The sequence below is a fragment of the Ziziphus jujuba genome, chromosome 3 (genome assembly GCF_031755915.1).
Source record: "Ziziphus jujuba cultivar Dongzao chromosome 3, ASM3175591v1".
NCBI classification, from domain to species: Eukaryota; Viridiplantae; Streptophyta; class Magnoliopsida; order Rosales; family Rhamnaceae; genus Ziziphus; species Ziziphus jujuba.
Genome location: NC_083381.1, coordinates 21,903,273 through 21,919,264, shown reverse-complemented (window position 1 = coordinate 21,919,264; position 15,992 = coordinate 21,903,273). Strand labels below are relative to the sequence as shown.

The 15,992-nt window shown below is 32.9% G+C and overlaps 2 protein-coding genes across 2 annotated transcripts; both read left to right on the top strand.

The window, feature by feature from the left end:
- Positions 1-207: 207 nt before the first annotated feature.
- LOC107422858 (putative pentatricopeptide repeat-containing protein At3g23330) lies at positions 208-3,809 on the top strand. Its single transcript, XM_016032366.4, has 2 exons — positions 208-354; positions 930-3,809. Exon 2 carries the CDS (start codon positions 1,189-1,191, stop codon positions 3,622-3,624), a length of 2,436 nt encoding a protein of 811 aa, XP_015887852.3. The 5' UTR covers positions 208-354; positions 930-1,188; the 3' UTR covers positions 3,625-3,809.
- A 3,158-nt stretch (positions 3,810-6,967) lies between these two features.
- LOC107422879 (casein kinase 1-like protein 10) lies at positions 6,968-13,504 on the top strand. Its single transcript, XM_025075688.3, has 14 exons — positions 6,968-7,886; positions 8,022-8,062; positions 8,858-8,927; positions 9,048-9,196; positions 9,280-9,375; positions 10,517-10,587; positions 11,343-11,404; positions 11,519-11,582; positions 11,682-11,766; positions 11,931-12,057; positions 12,203-12,276; positions 12,426-12,486; positions 12,556-12,689; positions 12,803-13,504. The coding sequence occupies exons 1-14, from the start codon at positions 7,811-7,813 to the stop codon at positions 13,085-13,087; spliced, it is 1,395 nt and encodes a 464-aa protein (XP_024931456.3). The 5' UTR covers positions 6,968-7,810; the 3' UTR covers positions 13,088-13,504.
- The last annotated feature ends 2,488 nt before the right edge of the window (positions 13,505-15,992 follow it).

The window sequence follows — 15,992 nt, the reverse complement described above, 5'->3', positions numbered from 1 at the left end:
CTTACCAGTATGTTATTTTAATAATGTTCAATTCCAAGTAATTCATCTGATACGACAATGTAAATCATCATTAGATATTCCTTTTTTTTTAAAAAAAAAATAATGATTATAATTGACATTCATTAAAAGAATAAAAAAATAAAAATTGTAACAAGTATGAACAAAGCAAAGCAAATAAATCTTACCAAAATAATAATAATAATAATAATTATTATTATTCATTAGAAAAATGCCCATTTCTTCTTATTGTCGCTGTTAAAGCCCTCAAAGAAAGTTAATGGCTTCTTCATCTTCTCCAATCTCCACCGAGACTTGTCTTGGCGGCAAAGACACTGAGGTTCTCTCACAGTAAAGGTAAAAGCTTTCTTCTTCTTCTTCTTCTACGCCGCTTAGCTTTTCTCGCTTTCCACAGACGAGCATGACTAACATGGATTCTAATTTTCCTGAGAAAATCGACTCCTTTTTTTTTTTTTTTTTTTTTTCCCCTTCTCTTTTTCCCTCGGCGAGAAAACTCATTTTTTATGCTTAGCCAGAGCTAATATTTAATTCGGATCTCTATTTTTCATGTGGTAATTTATTTGCCGTGAAAAACTTCAAGTATTAGAGCGTTTTCTATCGCAAATTCAAACTTAGAGAGAACCCACCAACATTTTATTTCTTGTTAAGCACCCTCAGCTTTCTTAATGTGTCTAAATTGTACAAGCTTATTTCTTTATGGCCTACAATTCCAAATCAACATGTAGTTTGTGGACTAATTTGAAACTTTCTTTCCTAAATTGTAAGTGACTTCCAGTTATGATTAGTAGCAAGTAGCAAATATATCCATAAAATTCTCAAGGTATTTTTTTGAAAGCATATGTGAAATCATGTTGACCTGCATTTTGGTGGCATTTCTGATTATCATTTTTCTTTTTTCTGGATTTGAATAGAGAAAAAGGAAATGCATTCACTGCCAGAAATGTGGAATAGGGACTTTGGAGTAGAATGGATGCTCAGGCTTCAGAGGATATTGTGTAAAAGGGGCAAACGGGCAAAGTTGAAGCTAGCTGATTGTGGTAACCTTGTAACTGATTCTTCAGGTTATCAGTGCAGTAAATTAAAAAAATTAAGATTTTGTATGTAGTCTCGGAATCTACTCTGGTATGCTTCAAAGCTGGCATAGACCGATACCCATTTCATCTCAGACCAATGGGTTCCACCCAAGCATTGCTTAAAACCCTCCTGAAGAAACCTGGAACCATCAAATCTCACTATCAGGCCAAACAACTTCATGCACAAATCCTCAGAACCAGAGGCTCAGATCCTTCTTTCATGGCCACCATACTCTCCATCTACTCATATTTAAATCACTTACATGACTCACTCCTTGTCTTCGACACCATTCAGTCTCCTCCTACTCTTGCTTGGAAGTCCATCATTAGATGCTACACTTCTCATGGACTTTTCCTCCAGTCATTGGCTTCTTTTATCCAAATGCGAGCTCTAGGAATATATCCAGATCACAATGTTTTCCCTTCTGTGCTAAAATCGTGCACATTGCTTATGGACTTGAGTTTAGGTGAGTCAGTACATGGGTGCATTATTAGGTTAGGTCATGATTCAGATTTGTATACAGGTAACGCCCTTATCAACATGTATTCAAAATTTCAGAGCTTGCGTGAGAATGCTGGATCCCCATTTACTGTGCCTCAACTGCTCAATGAAATTCATGAGCAGAAGGGGGTTGGTGAAAATAGAAGCTATTCTGTTAGATATACTGAAAGGACAGGTAGAATCAAGCATGATGAGTTGGAAATTAACAGAACAATGCTATATCTTTGCGGGGATGCGAAGAGAAAAATGAGTATTAGTGGGACTTTCTGTGAAAGTGAATCATATCAAATAATAAATAAATTGGAAGCTAGGGTATTGGACATTAATCATGATGCAAGTGTGAATTCATTTGGAGGTGTATTGCCACAATCTATTGCATATAAGGAAGTGGATGGTCAATTTAATGGGAAGGTTGATATTGTTTCCAAGGAAAATGAAGACAAAAAAGTCGTGCAAATGGATAGCATGCGAAAAGTCTTTGATATGATGCCTAATAAGGATCTTGTTTCCTGGAATACCGTGATTGCAGGAAATGCACAAAATGGATTGTATAAAGAGGCTTTAGCAATGCTTAGGGAGATGGGGAATGACAACTTGAAGCCTGATTCCTTTACATTGTCTAGTGTACTTCCTATATTTGCAGAATATGTGGACGTTATCAAGGGAAAGGAAATTCATGGGTATGCCATAAGACATGGGTTTGATGCAGATGTATTCATTGGGAGTAGCTTAATTGACATGTATGCTAAGTGTACTCGAATCAATGATTCATGTCAAGTTTTTAATCACTTACCTCAGCGTGATGGCATTTCATGGAATTCTATAATTGCAGGATGTGTACAGAATGGTCTATTTGATGAAGGGTTGAGATTCTTTCGGCAGATGTTGATGGTAAAAATCAAGCCCAAGCATGTAACTTTTTCAAGTATCATGCCAGCTTGTGCCCACTTGACAACACTACATTTAGGAAGACAGCTCCATGGATACATAATCAGGAGAGGATTCGATGATAACGTGTATATAGCGAGCTCATTGGTGGACATGTATGCTAAATGTGGGAATGTTAGGATAGCTAAGTGGATTTTTGATAAAATGGAGCAAAATGACATGGTGTCTTGGACAGCCATCATTATGGGATATGCTTTGCATGGTCATGCCCATGATGCCATTGCTTTATTTGAGCAGATGGAAACAGAGGGAGTGAAACCTAATTATGTGTCATTTATGGCCGTACTGACTGCATGTAGCCATACTGGTTTGATTGATGAAGCTTGGAAATACTTTCATAGTATGACCTTGAAATATGGAATTGCTCCTGGCTTGGAGCACTATGCTGCTGTTGCAGACCTTCTTGGGCGAGCTGGTAAGTTGGAGGATGCATACCACTTTATCACTAAAATGCATATAACACCCACAGGAAGTGTATGGTCAACATTATTGGCTGCTTGTAGAGTTCATAAGAATGTTGAATTGGCTGAAAAAGTTGCAGAGGAAATATTTAAGGTTGATCCGGGGAATATGGGTGCATATATTCTATTGTCGAATATATATTCTGCTGCTAGGAGATGGAAAGATGCAGCAAAGTTGAGAGTCTCTATGAGGGATAAGGGCATGAGAAAGGTCCCAGCCTGCAGTTGGATTGAAGTTAAAAACAAAGTTCATGCCTTTGTGGCAGGAGACAAATCCCATGTTTGCTACGATAGAATAAATGATGCACTAAACGTTCTGATGGAGCAGATGGAACGGGAAGGATATGTGGCCAACACAAATGAGGTTCTACACGATGTTGAGGAGGAGCAAAAGAAATATTTGTTAAGTAACCACAGTGAAAGGCTTGCTATAGCATTTGGCATCATTAGCACTCCTGCTGGCACAACAATTCGAGTAACGAAGAATATTAGAGTCTGTTTGGATTGCCATACAGCAATCAAATTCATGTCAAAGATAGTTGGAAGGGAAATAGTTGTAAGGGATAATAGTAGATTTCACCATTTCAAGGGTGGGGAGTGTTCCTGTGGAGATTATTGGTGACGGCAAACTTCAAAACCAATAGATTTCATCATTTGCTCAAAGGTATATGACATATTGACAAAACATTAGTTAAGCTACGACTAGCGATTCTCTTACCAAGAAAAATATACTGAATTTTGTAAAAGATTACTGGCCTGGGGCATCTGTATTAATATACTAATTATAACAAATTCCATTAAAGTCAACTCCACTGTGCTTTTATTGCTGATAAAGGCTTTTACTTTGTGAGTGATCTGAAGGGAATGTATCTCCTCAGTGCTTTTATTGCTGATAAAGGCTTTTACTTTTAAGTGATCCGAAGGAAATCTATGTGCTTGAATCTAAGGATTACCAAAACCCATATCTGCAAATCTTGATCTTAAGCAAGAAAGATTTTGTTTTAAATTGTAGACCTTTCAGATTTTGTTTTAAATTGTAAACCTTTCCTATTTTTGTCTTAATCAGCTCCTGCTATTTTAATTTCCTTGTGATTGTTTTTGGTTGATTAAGGTATAGATGTTCATTAACATCAGTTTGAGTTATAAAATTGGCTTAACTATTAAGTGTTCAATGTATAGCAGGAAAAGTGAAAATGTATATGAAAAGGATAAAGCAGATAACAAAATTGATAATATCAAAGAGCTTAAAAGCTTCTACGGCCAAAAAAATACTGGTAAGGAAAAAGGTGCTAAAAAAAAGTTTCAATCTAAACGAGGCCATTTTCAAAAAGAAAATGATTAATTAAAGCATTCAGGGGCTTTGGAGATGGAGACGGAAATAGACAAGAATATCTCCGACCCACTTATTATAGATATCTTGGAGTACAAGGAAGTGTCACCCTAGTCAGCTTCAATATGTCTCTTTTCTTTTTCTTTCCACCACTTTGGTTGGGTTTTAAAATTAGTACACAGACTTTATTTTGCCATTCTGATATTCTTCTAACCTACCATTTTCCACACTTCTCAATCCAGATCCAAATATAATGTATGGAACTATTAGACCATATTATGACGTAGCAAGGATAACATTTTAATTAATGATTAAAATTATAAAAATCTAATTACAAATATGACAACTTCAAACAGTTTTTATGTTACCATATCCTATATTATAACTTAATTTGGCATCTTTGTACCTTTAAAATACATCACTTCTAAAGAAAACATCATATCACAATACCATATAATGTCTTAGGTCAGATTTGGATTTGATTAGAAACTGTGCTTTCAAAAATTTTCTTCCCAAAAAAAAAAAAAAATCTAAATATATTATTTTTACCAAAATAAGAAATAAAGAAAGATCATATTTGGATTCTACAGAATATTACAAATTTAAAATTTAAAAAGAAATTAAAAGAAAGCTTATGGGCCAAACTCAAACTGGGCTTAGGAGATCTTCAAACTCAAAATGGTTTTGCTCAATTATGGAATTGAGGAAGTTTATGTAGCCTAGACCATACCCTAGGAAAAGGGTAACCGAACGGGGGGACAGAATGGGTCTACCATTGGTCCACATACCCCCCAATAAATATTGTTTAGGTCAAATCAATTACCAACTATTTCTCTGTTTGTGAGCTAATGAAAGCTACAGTTCAATACCGTGAGATGCATACAGACAAACGTCCATTTAATATTTATTCCTTTTTTTTTTTTTTTTTTTTTTTTTACTCTTTAGATTTATTTACACTCTCCATGTTATAACCTGTAATGATTTATTGGGCCAACCTCCTTCTCATCGTTTTAGCTCCTTTCTTTAAAAAAAAATAATAATAATAAAAAAATAACAATAAAAAAAGAGAGAATTTTCTATACAATTTGTCCACTTTTAAAAAGGCTAGGCAGTGCAATGAAAGTGAGACAAGTTAGCTCCTACTCACTATTTTTCTCATTTTCCAAATTTTTTTTTTTTTGAGTCTTTGACTTTGATTTGGGTATCAATTTGTTTGTTAGATTCCATATTAATATGAGTTTGTTGAGTTTATTCGGTATCAAGGCATTTTCAGCTTCCGTCTTTTTAGAGTTTGTCACACTCTTTAGCATAAATAGACTATATCTTAAATTTGTTGATAGGTTGTAATAATCATTTAGATCGTGCTTTTTGTCTATTTAAATGAACCATCAATATTTTTTATATTTATATGTATATAAAATCGATTTAATAAATGTTAGATTTTTTTTTTTATGACAAACATGTTATAAATTACAACACCCTAATCAATTTCAAAACAACAATCAAGATATTGAAGTTATAGAATAAAGTTAGATAAAAGAATAATAAGGTAAAGTAGACAAAATTAAAAAGCTGTTTTTTTTTTTTTGGGTAAATAAATTAAAAAGGTGTTGTGTACACGTTAAAAAATAGGATTTTATGTGGGAAATATATATATATATATAATCTTGGGAAATGAAAGAGAATATATCCCAATTTACTATAGAAGTGTATTTGTTTTCATCTATTATAGAAACCCAATTTAGTCTCACCAAGAGTCCAAGACTTTTTTTTTTTTTTTTTCATCTTGATTATAATAAGACAAAGCATTCCATATGTATAGATTAAAACCACATATGTATATATATATATATATATATATATTTCAGCCCTCAAATTGAAATTTGTAATGCTGATTTTTCATGGATCTTTGTCTGTCCCTAATTCCTTTGTATATACATACGAGCTTAAAACATACAATACGACCACACTTCAACGCCCAATCAAATAAAAGTGGGAAAATATATTAAAATTGTCATATAAATTAAATTTAGACTAAAATATTTGAGTTTGCCTAGTTTTATTTCAAATCAATTACATTCCTATAGCAATAATTATTATTATTATTATTATTATTTTTGGGTTGGATGGTCTTTTTTAGTCATGATTGGTCTATGGGTAACATGCACCACTTATTAATATATGTGACATGAAAGTTGTAGGTCTTGCATTGCATTATAATTGATACTATTTGTGGCTAATAGGTTTTTATTATTCTTTAAATAATAAAATATTCAATTTGTTTATTATTACTATTATTTTGGGGTGTGATTGAAGGGTGTTTTTGTCCAATTACAGCATTAAAACTTTACCTTTTTGTTATTTCAAAGTGTGACCCACAAAACATATAGAAAGGGCTCCTGAGTTCGCACGTGCCAAATTTAACACACGTGTGTGATTACACACTTGGGGAATGCTACTATTAAAAAGTGGAGTTCAAGTCACGGAGTGCTCCTAGAAGAGTTGGACGCAACCTGCACTCCTAATTTTTTATAATCCAATTTTTATTTTTTATTTTTTAATTTTAATTTTTTTTATTATTATATAAAAATAATAATAAAAAGAAAATAATAATAATAATAATAATATCATCCAGCCTTTTTCTTCCTCAATCATCCACATTCTCATCCATTTCCCTCTGTTTTCTCTCCCACCACCTCCCCTGAGTTCCCTCTTCTCTCTCTCTCGCTCTCTTTATCTAATTTTTAATCTTTCATCGTTATTTTCCTAGAACCTGGAAAATATTTTCTCGAGAAAAAAATTGAACTTTTTTTTTCTTTTTTATTTTCCGAGAAAACTCATTTGCCGTCCTTTTGTCCCAGATCCAAAGATCTTCACCGACTCTGTATTTTTCTAATTCGTGTTTTTATAATTTTCTTTGCCGTGAAAATCGCAGGCATTAGATTCCTTCTCTGACTTAAAAGTTCCCAGTTTCCCATTCTTTTAGCAAGCTGAAATCTTTACCTCCTTAATAATTTCCCATTTGAAGAAAAAACCCCTCTTTCTTTTTTGTTCACATTCTTTATCTCCCATAGTTTTTGGCCAAGGAAGTTCCTTTTGATGACCCAAAAACATTGTTTTGGGTTTACTGTTTGTTGGGTGTTTTTTTTATTTTTGGTTTGAGAGTTTTAAATCCTGTATCATATTTTTTCCTTTTAGAAAACTAAATAGTATAAGCATTCCTATTTTAGCTTTGATTCATAGAATATAGGTTTTGGATCATTCTACTTTTTTCGGGAATTTGATGGATCTGAGGTTGTACTGCAAGCTCAAATCTTTACCGGAATAGGAATTTTGGGCAGATCGGCTATGCGCTTTTTGATTAGAGGTAAAACAAATTCTAGATCATAGTGTAGGGGTGTGTGGATTGGATTCGAATTGTATTATTACTTGGAAGGTGAAGTGGGGTTTGGGTGTGGTGTAAATATTTGATTAGATCATGGAGCATGTTATCGGTGGAAAGTTTAAGCTGGGGAGGAAGATCGGCAGTGGATCCTTTGGCGAGCTTTATTTGGGTATGCAATTAAATGTGACTCTGTCATATGTCCAAGAGTCGCAAATTTTTTTTTTTTTTGCTCGTTTCACTTTTATTGTCTTGTGGGTTTTTTTGGTTGTTTGAGATCATGATGATTTGGTTTGATTTTTTCCAGGAATTAATGTGCAAAGTGGAGAAGAAGTGGCTGTCAAGCTGGTAAGTTGGGGCTTCATGTTGTTTTTGGTTTTTGTTTCGCATTTTAAATTTCTAGCCTTCTAGGGGAAATCTGTTAATTCCTTGATTGAATTTGAACTGTTGTGTCTTAAAAGAAAATCTGTTACTTAGTGAGAAATTGTTCTCGTGTCGGGTTAATTAGAAATTTGTTGGATTGAGTTTGAGTGGTTATTGTGAATATTAAGTCATTTAACAGGTATTTGTATCCTAGCGAAAAGAAAAGGAAAAGTTTTTATGTATGGATTGGAGAATCTGTTGGGTTTTTTTAATATCTAAATTCTAATTTAGCTTGCCAATTTATTTGCGTCCAAACTACCTTATGAGCAAGTAGTGATTTTGGTGAACATTTTCGTTATGTGATTTCTTACATATTTTAATATTCAAATACCCAGAGCTAGCATTTTGGTTAGCCATCATGAGTTTTGCCTCACTGATTTCGTCTTGTTTACATGATTCTATACTATTTGCTCTGGAATTTTGCTTTGGAAGATGAAATCAATAGATCCATTGATGTATAGCTTTCTTGGATTTTTTTTTTATTTTTTTATTTTTTTTATTTTTTTTATTTTTTTGCTTTTTGATTGTGATGTGGAGCTTTAGCTGCTTCTTGTTCGATGTTAGGGTAAATATCATCTGTGTAGTTGGTGTAAGGATGAGTTTCCTGGCTTCATTTTACTCCTGTTGTCATACAATTTTTAGAAATGGCTTCTCTTGTATGCAATACCAGTAGTAAAATTTTAGAGCGACTTGTTATATTATCTTGTTTTCTCATCACAGGAATCAGTGAAGACCAAGCATCCGCAGCTTCACTATGAGTCTAAACTGTACATGCTTCTTCAAGGAGGAAGTAGGTTTCCTCACATATAATTATGTTTCTGTATGATTCCATGTAACTATCTATTCCGTAAAACCAAGGCTGTGTATTGAGTATTGACTACTGTATTTGTTTTTACTTTTTTATGTGAAGCTGGTATTCCCCATCTCAAGTGGTTCGGAGTTGAGGGTGAGTATAATGTCATGGTTATTGACCTTCTCGGGCCAAGCCTTGAAGACCTCTTTAACTATTGCAATCGGAAGTTCTCTCTGAAAACAGTCTTAATGCTTGCAGATCAGTTAGTAAGTTAGCTATTGCTTAAAGAAATATTTTATGCTGTTAATGTTGCCTTGCTCTTGTTTCTACCCTCTACTATTTTACGCAGATTAACAGGGTTGAGTACATGCACTCACGGGGTTTCCTTCACCGTGATATAAAGCCCGACAACTTTTTGATGGGTCTAGGGCGCAAAGCTAATCAGGTATAGTAAGACACTCTGTTTGAAGTGTGCTTTCTTTATTCTTTTGCTGTACTTCAGGAATGCATCTGAACTTTTCTATTATTATTTATTCTGAACCAATTAATTCTGTCAAAGAACATTATGTTTGAGTTCTGGATGTTCAAAATTTGATTTTTATGTAGAATAAAAATCATTTACAAATAAAAAGGAAAAATAAGATTTCTTAATTATGGAGAGCCTTTTTGCAGGCATCTTATATGTTTTCTTGATGCATAAGTTATGAAAATTATCCCTGCTCTCAGTTTCATCATTTTCAACGACTTTGATATAAGATAATTTGGGTTTCATAATATTTGTTGCAATTTATGAATGTAGTTTATGTTCAAAACGTTTAAGATTGTATATTGTTGTTTTTATCTAATTTGAGGGTAGTTTTAATGTAGCCTTATTAAACAAGGACATGCAGCTAGTCTTTTTTGTAGTCCCTGCATGGATAGCCTAGTGGCACATGTCCACTAACTTCTCTACGATGAAGTCCCTGGTATAGCCACCAAAAATAAAATAAAATAAAATAAAATTGAAGAACTCTCATTTTTCATTCAATATGTCCTAACACTAAAAAATGTGAGTGAATGTCTCAAACTTGCACTTAATTGTTCTAGGAAAGTGAAGTTTAGACGAAATTCATTCTATTATATGAGTACATAGAATTAAGTGTTCTATAAAATGATATTTGAAATTCTCTGATATTGAGTGCATTCATAAAAGAATAAATATTTAATCCAATTTCTGTAGAATCAGAATGGGATATAAGAAGTTGAGTGTGTAAGTGGTGTGCTGGTATGGGATGTTGGGAAGTTAAGAAAATGGTTATTGACTGTGTAGTCAATACTTGAATGTTGTTAGTTCAAGCAAAGCTGGTGTGGGATGGAGGGTTACATCAATGTGTGGAAGCCTGAGCACCTGTATTGAGAGAAGTGTAAAGTAGGGAACAAATAGGGGTAACTTCAATTTTAATTTATTGTAATATGACTATGACATAGGCATTGCAAAGTTACATGGCATTATATTCAACTCATCACGCTACTCACTAAGTTTTGATTAATTTTACAACATACCTTTGGAACAGGATAACTGTTGTTTTTTACTGTTGTTACTACAGGTATATATCATAGATTATGGTCTTGCAAAAAAGTATAGGGATCTTCAGACGCACAAGCACATACCATACAGGTATCAGATATATAATTATGCTCTAGTCTTATGTTTTCTTGCGACTCACTGGGTGCATTTGTTACCCTGTGGCTGAACAGTAAATTGTGTATTGGAACTTGACCCTATCTGACATAACCCTCCAGGCCTTCTCATGTGTAGATTCATGCACATTTATTTTTGAATTTTCACTTATATGCTTGTTTCGGATGGACTCTGGTTGTGCAGGCATGACTTCATATTTGCTGTTTAGTTATATGTTTAAAATGGCGTTATATGTTTAAAATGGAGAAAGTGAAAGTTGGGAGGAGTGTTTGTCTATGTATGGTTTGTTAATATTGTTTATTTGTAGCCTAAGTTGGGAAGAATCAACATTGTGTACTATTTTGGCATTCTGAAGAGAATGACATTTATGTTGAATGGATTGTTTTGTCCAGTGTAATGTTTGATATGTTTGGTGACTTACCAGCCAATAGGGATGGCATTTTCCATTCCGATTCTTATGAGCTGTTTATTTTCCAGTTTTATTATGCTTTACTGAATTACTATGAATGTCTGGATCCTTCATTTATATTTCAAGGTTTAATCTTTCATTACAATGTCTTTTGTTGTCGTGTTCTCATGCATTTTGGGCCCAGCCCAACCACTGTAGTTAGTATGTGCTCTAAATTTTTCTTTTTCATATTTTCCTGTAAATTTTAAAACCTATTTTGAGGTAAAATAGGCTCTATTCACTATCTCTTTAAATTGAATGGTAATTGCGTTGTATGTGTCAGGGAAAACAAGAATCTTACAGGAACAGCTCGCTATGCAAGTGTTAACACTCACCTTGGAGTTGGTGAGCTGCCTCACTATGGCTAATATTTCAAGATGGAGTTTATCTTCTATCTTTCCTATTTTAAATACAACAAACTACAGATTGTATCTAATTATGATATTACTTTTTATGCAGAGCAAAGCAGAAGAGATGATTTAGAGTCTCTTGGTTATGTGCTTATGTATTTTTTGAGGGGAAGGTTGAATACATGTCTAACATGCTTATTATCATCATTTTATCTACTTATTTTATTGTTCAAGTTTATTATGTTGCTAATATATATGAATTTATGTCCCAGCCTTCCCTGGCAGGGCTTGAAAGCAGGCACTAAGAAGCAGAAGTATGATAAGATTAGTGAAAAGAAGATGCTTACTCCCATAGAGGTATATCTATTTCTTCTATTGTTGTTTAAGGTCATCTTAGTCATCACAGAACAGTTGGTCTCATATGATCATCTGTTGAATTCCCCTTGTGTATGCTTATTCCATGCATTTTCGTTTTAGATATTGGTAACTGAATGTGTAGTATATTCTGATGTACTTGACAGGTGCTGTGCAAATCATATCCATCAGAATTCACATCATACTTCCACTACTGTCGGTCATTGCGGTTCGAAGACAAACCAGATTATTCATATCTGAAGAGGCTTTTCCGGGACCTTTTCATCCGAGAAGGTAAGTAGTATTCTTTTAGGACTAGCGTTAATTTTTTTCCTCTCAGGTATATTAATTTTCCGTGAGTTCATTATGAATATTATTGTGGAGCTCTACAAAAGCTGTAAACCCTAGGAGTGACAACTGACAATTATTTTTCGTGCAGGGTATCAATTTGACTATGTTTTTGATTGGACCATACTGAAGTATCCGCAGATTGGTTCCAGTTCAAGATCACGCGTATGTACTTTATTTCTTGAGCACTTTCCCTTATCTCTCTCTCTCTCTCTATATATATATATATATATGTATATGTTTGTGAATATGTATTTAGGCACACAATGAAATTGGTTCTCTTGTTTTCTTATTTTCTTGTATTTCTTTATCAGCCAAGTGGGAAGCCAGCTCTAAACCCAGGACCATCTGCAGAAGGAATTGAAAGGCCTACAGGTATATTTCTAGCTGATGGTTGGATTACAGTCCTTTGAGCATTCAAATGCTAATCATTCCGTTTTTCAGTGAGACAGCAGGTGCAAGACAGATTGTCAGGTGCAGTTGAGTCATTCGTTAGGAGGAATGGCTCTGGACATGGTTTGCATGGTGAACACTCCAGGCATAGATCTTCAGATGATGTGCCATCATCCAAAGATGTGGTCAGTTACAAGCACTTTACTGTGTGCATCTTTGTTTTTTACACGCAATATTTTTTTTGAATGGAGGCTTGATACACTTCATTTCTTGATTGCTGCAATTTTTTTTTCCACAGAAACCTGATTCTGAAAGACCCCGGAGTTCTTCCCGTAATGGTAGTACCTCGAAGAGGCCTGTCTTATCAAGCAGCAGACCAAGCTCCTCTGGTGAGCCTAGTGAGAATAATCGGTCAAGCCGCCTGGTCTCAAGCAGTGGTAGACTCTCCACAACTCAAAGGGTTCAACCTGGGTTTGAGTCTAAAACAACATCATTTAGCCGTGCTGCTGCCACAAGAGGCAGTCGTGATGATGCACTTCGAAGCTTTGAGCTCCTATCCATTGGCACAGGAAAGAGGAAATAGAAAAAATCATCCGGTAAGAAGTGCTTGGGGTCAAAGTGTCCAGATTCCTTTGTAGTGATGAAAGATGTCAGAACTGTAATGGTTTTATCTCAGTTAATCTGTATATGTGTATCCATTGTTGGGTTCCGTCCACAGTTGAAAAAGATCAATGAAGTTTCTCTTTAAACCAACTTTTTTTTTTTTCTCACTTGCCCTTTTTAGGATTTCCTGTCTGTCACTATAGCATCCAAGTAAGAGATGATGAATCCATCTCATTTTAGGGAATTGTTTATATCCTTGAGACACCAGTAGCTGTAATAAGTACCTCTGTTACTATGATTTTTGTTCCTTCCCTTTTGAAAAAAGGAAAAAAAAAAAAAATTGCTTTACGGATATATATATATATATATATATATATAATCCCTTTTGGTTTCTAAACTGCATGGTGGAATTCAAGAAGCATGTTCTCATCTACATATTAAAGCATCATCTGTGAGATATGTGAGGTGGGGTGCGAATTTGAGATCCTGGTTCTTAGAAAATAGGATGTATAAATTTGGTTTTAATCAATTATTGACTTTCTGAGTCTGCTAAGGGCTGAAATGATAAAAGTTTGCTTCTGTAATTCATTGCAATTGGCTTGTTTAGCCATTAGTTTTTCCCTAACGCTGAGCATACGAGGAAACAGCTTTTTTTGATGAAATTTTCCTTCCTTTTAAAGGGCTAATGGAAATAGCTTTTGAAAGAAACTTGGTGAGTATTCACCATTAAATTTTTCGTTGACACAGTGAATATTTTGATTAAACTTTTAAAGAGAGATACTTCGCATGGTGACTATTTAAACAAGTCTATGACCCATATTAGGTTATTGAAAGTAGAATACGATGCTTTTTCTTTTTTGTAAGATAACAAGAGGTGGAATAAAAAGATGACACAAAATTTCCATTGTTTTCTTTTTGGTGGGAATTATTTATGAAGCAAAGGCATATTAGAGAATAAAGATACAAGTATAATATATTTAAGTATACTAACAAAGAAAAAAAAAAAAGAGGAATCAAATGATGAGGTATTGTGGTATCATTAGTAGGAATACCAAATTGATTACCGAATATATTTTTAATTTAAAAAGTCATTGTAATACACTTTTTCATACACTACAAAGAACCGATTTTCTATCAATATTCTCTCATATAATATATTTTATTGACACATATAAGACCGCATAGTTCTGGATAGCTTAAGATTTGTCGTTAAATAAAATGTTGAAAGTCCTTGGGCTTGATTTATTTTATCCATATGAGAGGATGATATTAACTTACATAACTATATATATCCTAGACATGCAAATTTTAGTTTGCCAAAACTGAGAACTAGTGTGTGTGTTCTTTTTACTGTTTTATTGGTTAATTGTAAGTTGCTGGAGACTTTAAGTCTGGTACGATCCATCATATGGAGTATATTTCCAGATTCAAGGGTTTTTTTTTTTTTTTTTTTTTTTTTTTTGGGGTACATTATTAGTTTTGTTTATAGACCAATGTGATGAAATTAACATTAACTCGTTGACGGTAATTGAGATGCAAAGGTTAAAGTTCTTCAAATATATTAGGGGAGGATGGGCTCTTTTCAGCTTATGGTGAAGAGTTGCATGGACTCGGCATATATTATGGACCTTGCTTGATTTTTTTTTTTAACATTTCAAATATATTTCAAACACATGTTTAAATTAATAAAATTATTTTTCTTTTTAAATTTTTTGTTTAAATTAATGGTTTTGTACGAACCATCAATTTATTTTTCATAGTAAACATAAGCACCCATTCAGGCCAGCTGAAGGCATAGGCCACTAAGGCATAGGCCTAGCCCCCATTTTATTGGGGCCTTCAAAAAATATATTTTTTATATTATATATACATAAATATTTATTAAATAAATATTATTATTAATTTATTTTGGAAATATAAGAAGTTGGTTATTGTTAGGATTTTAAATTATCTTTAATTGATTATTTATTACTATAATTATCTATAATTATTTTTACTTTTGGAAAAAAATACTAATAAAGTTTAATTGAAATTTTTTTATATTTTATTTCTATAATTAATTAGATTGTAATGATAAAAAAAAAAAACACATATTAAATACTCATTCCTGTTTTTACAGAGTTTATGTGTTTTTTTCTCTTGCTAACTTCCTTTATTCTCTTTTCATTTACTAATCTCTTCTTATTCACTCATCTTTCATAGTTGTTTAATCTTTGATACTCAACATACATAATTGCAATTTTAATCCAGAAGGCCCCAAAATTAAAGGTAAGCTTGTTGGTTTTTATTTATTTTAATAAATTTACATTCATTCTCCTCATATATTATATATATATATATATATATTATTTTATATGAATTCATAATGATGTTATTTACTAATCATTCTTATTGTTCTTATATATATATATATATATATATAGCTCACGGTTTTGTTCTGTATTTTGTGTTTTTTGTTTTTGTTTTTTTTATATCTTTTATTCAACTAAATTGATTGGATTTGAATCCTTACATGGTGTTTTTAATTTTGGCAAATTATTCTCCTAGATGCTTATTTTAATTAATCTAAATAAAAGTTAATATTTATTTATTCTTTTATCATATTCATGCAGATAACAGTGTCAGATTTTAAAGTATCATCAAATTGAAAGTATAAGGCATAAATCAGGTTTTATTGCTTCTTTAATTTTAATCATTTTAATTTTGATGAAACATTAGGAATCTATATTTTCTATTATTTGAATATAAATATGTCTACTAGAAAATATGAGTCTAGATATCCAAAATGTATGAAAAAAAGAAAAACAGAAGAATTTGTTCAATTTCAAAAAAGAGCACTTAATAGGTTTATTACTAACACTAAAAATCAAAACTCAGAAAAATCA